This window comes from Capsicum annuum, chromosome 7 (assembly GCF_002878395.1).
Source record: "Capsicum annuum cultivar UCD-10X-F1 chromosome 7, UCD10Xv1.1, whole genome shotgun sequence".
Lineage (NCBI taxonomy): Eukaryota > Viridiplantae > Streptophyta > Magnoliopsida > Solanales > Solanaceae > Capsicum > Capsicum annuum.
The window spans coordinates 194276215-194285745 of record NC_061117.1 but is presented as its reverse complement, the minus strand read 5'-3'; the positions used below and the strand labels follow the sequence as shown (position 1 = coordinate 194285745).

At 29.3% G+C, this 9531-nt stretch overlaps 1 protein-coding gene across 1 annotated transcript in view; it reads right to left on the bottom strand.

The window, feature by feature from the left end:
• LOC107877272 overlaps positions 1-8842 on the bottom strand; it is a 33357-nt gene extending 24515 nt beyond the window's left edge. The window contains exons 1-2 of the mRNA XM_047394101.1: positions 8060-8842; positions 6138-6674 (exon numbers count right to left, since the gene is read on the bottom strand). Coding sequence (XP_047250057.1) covers positions 6138-6674; positions 8060-8842 — 1320 coding nt within the window. The remainder of the gene's footprint in view (positions 1-6137; positions 6675-8059) is intronic.
• Between the last annotated feature and the right edge of the window lie 689 nt (positions 8843-9531).

Below are 9531 nucleotides of genomic sequence, written 5' to 3'. Positions count from 1 at the left end.
TAGGCTCCCTTCAAGTGTATTTAGGGGCTGCCTTGTTATGTTTCAAGGCTCCTTTTTACAATCCAAGTGTGATATTAGGATCGGTTTGGTGTGTTTTAAGTCCTTCACTCGCACACTCCAAGCCCTGGATTCATTACATTCTCACATGCGTCCATCTTCGTGGTCGTACTTGTATCACAACTAAGCTAAACACAATATTACAAAATCCTAAACAAAGAAACCTATAGAATCCTAAAATATGGAAGGAAAATTAACCTAATGAAATTGACCAAAAATTTAAGAAAATGGTATATGATAATTTTGTCTATTGTATCGTCTTGCTTCAGACTTTTCTATGTATTTAACAATATGGTATAATGAAATTCAAGTAACAATCAAAACAAAAATTCATTTGTTAACTAAAAACACAATATAATGTACAATGTATAACAACCATCCAAACACTTTTAGGGGTCGTTTGGTGTGAGGAATAAAGAATAAGTAGTTTCGGGATAAAATAAAAGATTATTTTATCTCATGTTTGGTTGCAGGTATTAGTTAATACCAGAATAGCTTATCCCACCATTTGATAAAAAGGGGCAAGACAAAATGAATAAAATTTAGTTAATATGAGTATTTGAGGATGTATGAAGCAGAGGTGGAGGACAGTTCATAACAGTTCCTAACTTTCAATATTTAGCAAATAATTTATTCAACCCAAAATAATTCATACTTGCAAGCAATTGTATATAGCTTGCAAAATAAGTGTAATCCGCATAACACACATGAATCTAATTGCACAACGTACACGTAGAAACTTGAAATAACTTAAGAATAACACCACGATAATTACTTGACTCATTGAGTATTGTTGAAACTAAATTGTAGAAACTAAATTTTACAAAAGCTCAAACCTAATTGGCTTGATTTCATCGGTGATAAAATTATAACTTTCTGGACTTGTTGAAATTATAGATGGATTTTTTTCTTCCTACAGTTACCTTATAAACATGCATGAAAGGTATTGTATTATGGTACAACGTAGAAATTGTAAAAAGTTTGCAATTGAAGATATTTCAGGTTGAGCAAATTTCTTTTGCTATGAAAAAAAATAAATATACTTCAAGCCTTGAGGTATCTGCAATTCCTTGTTTACGTGGATTCTAAAACTTTCCATTCGTAAATATAATTTTTTACTTAAAATATCAATTTAGGACTTTATAATGGTTTAAATAAAGAAAGAATCAAATCAAAATTTAATTGAATTAGAATTCTTAAGCTAATGAACAATTTAGTTTGCCTAAAATAACATGTATTTTTTATTTTCCAAAAAATATTTATTATTAGTGTTTATGTATAATTATATTTATTAGGGGAAAGGACAAGAATAGCTATTCGTCTAAAACAATTGCCGTTGAGTGGCCATCGATTTTTAAATTTCAAAATATAGCCATTTAGGCCTTTTTTTTGCTACTGTCTTCATGTGTTTTTTTTTTTATGCTGCAAATATCACAATTCAGTGATTCCGTTTAAGCTATCCTCTTGTTTATCTATAACGCCATTACTCAACGATTGATTTGAATCATAAAGATTTTAAAGTTTGCTAGCTTCAAAATAAGCTATGCAGTTTCAAGCTTTAAAAAAAAAAGTTATTCTTCTAATTGGTGTAGTTTTCCTAACAATAAAATACGATTTTATAACATTGTAATTGTTGTTCTTCTTTTTTATCAATCAAATACAATATTTGATATCAAATACATGAATTTTTTATACCAAATACAAATATATATTTTATACAATAATTGTGTAAAGGTGTATCAATGCGATATCAAAGTGTATCAATGTAGTATAAAAGTGTATCAATATAGTATAAAAGTGTATCAATAGGATATAAAAATCTATCAATTGGTTATAGAGACTGCATGCGACCGACGGGCCAAATGGCTAAAAATCGAAATTAAATTGGGTCGACTGACTCCAATTGTTCAACTTTTACATGGGTTGACCATTTCGTTTCAAAATGGTCGGCCCATGTTCTTTCCCTATTTATTATTAGTGTTTATGTATAATTATGGTTTTAGAAAAATTGTAAAAAGATAATTTTGTCTATTGTAAAAACTTTTAATGAAGGGCAAAAAGTTTGATTTATTTTTCCAAAGGTCTTTACACTTTTAATATATTATAGATATAGATATAGATTATAGATTATAGATTATAGATATAAATATAGAGTATAAATAAGAAGAAGAAAAACAACTTAAAAAATTTAAATTACATATCAACTAAATTTCAACCTCAAATTAACATGATTTCAAATCACTAATTACAAAATATTGATTATTTCAAACCGTGACTTGAAGTCTATGTCCAAACAATCACCATATCATACCATATTGGGATTAATCTAAGTTACAATGATCACAAATGCTTCAACAACGAAATATTCCTCCACAAAACAAAGAGGTTATAAACAAATCCTAGGGAGACATTGTAATTAATTCATCAATGCCACACGGTCTAATTTGAATATCCATAGATTTTTCGGACGATAATGATACGTCGCAGCACTGACGACGTGGTGCGGTAACCTGAAACGTTTCAAGGCAAAATATTAGTTTTTTTTTTTAAAAAAAAAAATTACTTTAAAATAATAATCAAACAAGTTTGTCCATAGCTCGCAAGTACTTGTTACATTGAGAAAAGATATCAAATTCCCCCTTAATTTGTCGTCGTAGAAAGAAGTTGGGGAGAAAGATCCAAGTGCAAGCATTGAGTCAAACTGATTCAGGTATAGCAAGATAGTTCTAGTGTGATTCGTCGTTTCCAATGCGGTTAATTGCTATTAGGCTTTTTAGGAAAAAATTTACTTTAGATTCTAAACTAATCGGGCAATTATATACCCCCTTAACATCTTTCAAGTGAATTAAATTCACCCCTTACGGCTGACGTGACAAAAAAAAATGCGTGAATTTTTTTTTATTTAAAAAGGGCCCACTTTATTATTATAATAGAGTAACATGACTCATATCAACACGGGACCAACATTAAAATATTTTAATTATGTACAGAAGTTAAATTGATATCAATTCGAATTATGAATTATAAAACATGAATATACAAAATTAACATATTAACTACTTGATAGTATTTTTTTAAAGAACCAAGTCGCACAAAATAATTATGTATATTTTATTCATGTAAATGACAAATTTTGTTGCGCTTTTAAGTTTAGTTCTTTAATCATATGTTAAAGGGTTATTTAGTCATGCATATTTTTTTATGTAATTTTCAAATAATATACGTTACTCTCCTTGTCCAAACTTATGTGGCATTGATAGTCAATTATATTTTTTAAATAACTGAAGTTTTTAATTATTGTGATTTATAATATTTTTCTTCTATTCCAATTTAGGCGACACTAATATAATTTTGAGAGTCAATCAAATATTTTATATCTTTTAAATTTTTTAAGTTGTTAATTATTGTGATTTATAGTTTTTTTTTTTTTTACATATTTTTCAATATATATAACAGATTACATTATTTTAAATATTTTAAGTTGTTAACAATTGTAATTTATAATACTTTTTATGTAATTTTCAAATAATATATGTTACTCTCCTTGTCAAAATTTTTGTATCATCGATAATCAATTATATTTTTTAAATAATTTAAAATTTTAATTATTGTGATTTATAATACCTTTTCTATTTCAATTCAAGCGGCACAATACTTTGATGACCATAATAATTGATTAGGGGTGATTTAGTAAAAGCACAATTGAAACAGCGAAACAGACATGTCTTAAATGACTTACAACAACTAACTAAATGTGATATCACAAAATTACTATAAGCAAAATACTTGTAAAAATAATTTAAGTGGACCTCATATAAGACGTCGAGTTAGTTTAAAACATCAAGAGTTAATTATCATTTTGTAGATTTTACCTTTTTTATTAAATATTATTAATTTTTTAATACTTAGATAACTTATAATAAATAATTAAGGGTGATATTTAGTAAAATTATGATTGAAGTAGCTGAAGCAGACATGTTATAAATGTAAATTTTATTTTTTTTAATAAAACATCATTAGTTTTTCATGTAGATGACTTATAATAAATAGTTAGGGGTGATATTTAGTAAAATTATGATTGAAACAGCTGAAGCAAACTGTTATAAATGTAAATTTTATATTTTTAATAAATTATTATTAGTCTTTTAATACATAAATAACTTATAATAATAAATTGTGGGTGATATAATAAAATCACTGTTGAAGTACACATATCATAAATATCTATTTTACCTTTTTAAATTAAATATTATTAATTTTTAGTACATAACCGACTTATAGTAATTAATGAAGGGCGTATTTAAAATTATGAATTTAATATTATTAAATTTTTAATACATAAATGACATATAATAATTAATTAGGAGTGATGGAGTAAAATCACGTTTAAAGTACCTGAAACAGACATGTCATAAATGTCTATTTTACTTTCTAATTAAATATTATTAATTTTTTAATATATAAATAATTTATAATAATTAATTAGGGTGATATAGTAAAATCACGAAGCAAGCAGCCTGCTGAAGCAGGCATGTCGAAACTTCTCTTCTATTATATATATATATATATATATAACTTTAAAAAAAATCAAGAACCCAACTTTATCTTCTTCTTCGTCACTCCCCTTCCCCACCCCCACCTCCACCCCCAATACCCCATTTCTTCATCTTCTTCGTATCCTCACCCCCTGTTTTCGTCTTCTTCAACTTTATCTTTTGACAACCAAAAAGGGTTCAAGAGTGATGAACAAGTTTGGTTCTTGACCAAGAATTTCATGTCATACGAATACCATCACTGTCATTTCTGAATTTGAGACTGTTTGTGCCATTTTTGTAGACATTTTTGTGTAAAAAGATTGAGAATTTGGGAGTTTGGGAACTTTGAATTTTGATTAATGTGAAAGAATTTGGATTTGAGATTTTGTGTATAAAGAATTTGGATTTGAGATTTTGTGTATTGATGTGTTTTTGTGATCATGTACTTGTATTTAGTCCATTGCTAGATTTGCTCAAGTTAATTCAAGTCAATTTATTATTTGATGAAGAAAAAAAAACTCATTGAAAAGCTTGCAACAATGGAGAAAGGAAGAGAAAAGGGGTGTGGCTATCTGAAGAAGAAAAAGAAGGAGGAACGCGGGGGGAGGGGGGCTGCTGTCTGCGAAGAAGAAGTAATCGAGCTAGGTGGGGTGGGGGCTGTGAAGAAGAAGAAGGAACTGGGGGAGGGTCTATTATATATATATATATAAAGTATGTGTGTGAGATTACTTTTTTTTTTTAAATTATAATTTCTTACGTGATAATGACATGGCAGTGATGTGACACTGATTTGGTAATGACATGGTTCATGTGTAGTGCACTCTCCGTTGTGAGAGTGGGATTTTGATTCTGAGGTTGAAATTAATTCGCTTAAAAGTTGTTTAGGGGGTAAATAATTGTCCGATTAGTTTAGGATCTAAAGTAAATTTTGCTGACAAGTTGAGGGGGGATTTAATGTCTTTTTCTCTGATATATTTCATATAATGAAATTCAAATCAGCATTTGAAAAAAATTAATTTGCAAGCATGGAATAATACAAACGATACGAGTATTTGCAACGTACTTGGAACATTGAAACATTATTTACTATCACTACTAGAAAAATCAAAATTTCTGAAAAAATAATCATAGGAAATCCATATATCGAAATTATATTTGTCTCAACTAAATCTTTGGACTTTCCGTTGAAAATCCTATTTCTAACTGACTTTTCGTTGGAAATCCTAGATTTTTCAACAGAAACGTCCATCAAAAACATTGATTTTTTCTAGTTGTATGTTTATCAACATCAAAGTGATTGCAGAATCAGAGTAAGAAATGAGCAGAGCCGAGGTGTGCAAGGGGATTCATTACCAATATTAAGTATATATGCAACGTCAAATTATCTTATCAGTATATAATTGTTGTTGAATCTGTCTAACATCTTAGTATGTTTCATTCTTTATATTTTAAATCTTCCTTTTGAAAATTCTGACCGCATTCCTCATAAAAACGAAAAGGAGGAAGCAAAATAACGTAATAATAATGATATAAACATACACATACCTGTCTAGCATCAATATCCAACTTGCTTGAGAAGACTGTAATCTCTTCCAAATTCTTGATTATTTTATTCCCGTTTTTTTTGCAAGTTTTTCCCTTTACTCTATGCCTTGTATAATTACTCCAAACATTATCTCCATTTGAATAAACACTTTCCAAAAATGCAACCATTTTCTGGCAAGGACCCCTAGATTCCACCTTAGTCTTGAACATAAAATATGGGCTTCTCTTATTTTTATCATATGATTCGAATGACCTTAAAACTGTCATAAGCTCCGGAACTGTAATGTCTCCTTCGTATACTTGTACCGCGTAACCCCAAGCCACTGCGATGGATAATGAATTTTTCCGGTCGTAGCAAATATATTGTTGTGATATTCTTGCAGGATCAGCATTAGCAGCTTTGAAGAAATGTTGCAGAGCTTGAATTTTGGTCATTTTGGGGAAAAGTGAATGTACATCATCTATGTGATGAAGTGATAGTAATGGTGATAACGGATGTGATGCAAGTATTCCGAATAGATTTCCCCATACATCATCCTGGCGATGGAATAAAAAGAAATGAAATATTATTACAAATAAGTATGGCATGTTTGAAATAGAAAAATATGAAGTAGGATGGCATTTGAAATTTTGTTCAAATAAAATACGATTTAGTATTTTTAGAATTTTCATATGATTAGTAACTTTTAGTATTGTCTGTGCATCATGGTCCTAATACTAGCTAGCGAATTAGAAATGTTTGAATTGTGAATAGGGAACAAGATAGACGTAGATTTTCTTCTCCCAACCGTAAGTACTTTTACGTATCATTTCTCGAGCTCCATACTCAAAAGGTCGTTTAACTATTTGAAATTATCTTGTATATAATTATCATACTCAAAAGATCACTTAACTATATCCAAAATTGCCTAGAAAACGTATATATGTTTCTCTAGCTCGAAACAAAAAAGTCATTTAATTATGCCTGTAATGCTCAAAAAAATCACTCAATCTGATTTTGTCAAGCTTTTTGTGGCTAAGTGAATGCCTATTTTATCCTCTAAATTATCATTTTCTTTTTACTATTTTAATATTATGATACCTTTTTTCTCTTTTGAATCTATACTATAGATTTATGATAGATCTAAGTGCCAACATGATTTTTACCAACAAAGGAAAGAAGCACTAATAACAACTCAATCCCAAATTAATTGGAATTGGTTACATGAACCATTCACACTAAACGCACTATTCCCCAAATATCGTTCATAAAACAAGATTTACGGATTTGAATATATCAAATGACTTTCAGACAGATAGCATGACTATGTAAAGGAATTAAGAGGAAGAAAAAGAATGAAATATCATCATATATAGCCAAACCCACAGTTTTGAGTTAACGGCTGCTGAATTTTAAAAAAGATAATATAGTTTGTTAAGTTTTGAATAAATTATTTGTACAGTACTGGAATTTTAACACAATTATAAAATTTTAATCAAAGCTATTGAGTTCTATTAAACCCATAATTAGAACTCTATATCTGCCTCTTACACTCATTAAATCAAAGGAGAAGTAATAATATATTCTCTTCGTTTCAAGTTAGTTGTCATATTATATTTTTTATCAATTTGACTAGCTTTAGTTGTCATATTTTATTTTTTATCAATTTGACTAACTTTTTAAACTATTTATTAGATTAATCACCTCAATATTTTATAATTAAAATTTAGATATTTGAAAATTATACGAAAAGTGTTACGAATCTCACCTTTTCTTATATCAATTTGATGAAAAAAATATATTTAAAGATGTTTGTCAAAATTCATATAATTTGACTTTCGGAAAAACAACATGCCAACTAATTTGGGACAACGGAAGTAACCATAAACTAAATATAGTAACTAAAAGCAAAAGAAAGTAAGAACATTAATGTTTTACTTACTTGGTGAAAACCAGGTTCGTGTGTTAAACTCACTCCAAGCTCAGCCAAACAAGAGAAAATCCTAGCATCACTACTATAGAGACTTGGGTACCTCATCAAACAAGAATCCAAAACCCTAGCTAAAACCCTAGCCAAAGGGCTACTTACTGCATATCCGCCACCACCAAATGCCATATCAAAAGAAAAATAATCATTTTGAACATAGCTCTCTGAATTAGACCCTATATAATACCATTCATTGTGATCATATTTTTGTAATGTTTTCACCAAATTATCCACGATAAAAACCGTATCGTCGTCTCCGAAAATGTACCATCGCACGTTAGAGTCGTTACGCGCGACAACTTGTTTAATCATGTATGTTAGGCCAAGGGCGTAACGTGCACCCAAACCATGGGTGTAGGGGAAACGAGACATGTCGTCATAAATAAGAAATGGTGGAAGATCGATGTTTTCTGGAGAATTATAATTTTCTGATGAAGGGTGATCTAGAAAGACGTAAGTTCTCGTAAAATTTGGCTTGTACCATAGACGGAGGAACTTTTTTCTTTGTGAAAAGGTTTTAGAGGAAGAAGCAATTGAAAAAACAAGGTGGTTAACGGTGGTTGGAGAATTTTTAGTGGTGGTGGCATCGGCGGTCGCAGTCGCGATGGTGTAGGAGAGAGTAGTTAAATGGTGGAGGATGGAAGAATGGTAATTGAAAGCAACAAAAAAGATTGAGAGAAAAGTGAAGAGAATCAAGAAAATGTCTTTGAAGCAAAATGGGGTTTTGTAAACTGACATTTTTAATTTGATTAAAGAGGCTTAGTGAATTGAAGTGACTAATTATTCAATTCAAGTCATTTTTTTCCCTAGATCTGCACACTTCAAATGTGTTTATTTGGATATGATGAAGCATTTAATTGAGACAGATTTTGTGTGTGAGAGATAATGTATCTAGTTCAATATCTATATTGGTTTACCTGTTTTTGTGTTTGTGAAAATGAATCTAGTACAATATGTATATATTGGTTGATCTGGTGAATCTTAGACTGGATTTAATTTTGTGAGAAGAAAATGGCAAGCTTTTGGAAATTAATACAAATGCTCTCTTACTTTTACTACCAAAAACTGAGTCAAACAATCTTTTCTCACTTTAGCAGGTGTTTTAATTTTTTTCAAGTTTTAGAAAGGACACTAAATACATAATTGACGTATATTTTATTTACTAAGTTATTCTTATTCTTTAGATTTTTATTCGAGAATTGACCAATATGTTTTTAAAAAAACTTTAATGTGAAGGATATACTTGACAATAGTGTCAACTCCCGTTTTAAATTTCCGAAGTGACGATTATTTTGAAAAATTGAGCTAAGGCAAAAATCAAAATAGGACGGATCAGAGGAAGTATATGTTATCCTAGTTTTATATGGACAAATCAAATAAATGCTAATTATGGCTACATATCCACAAAATTTTCTTTGTTCTTTTAA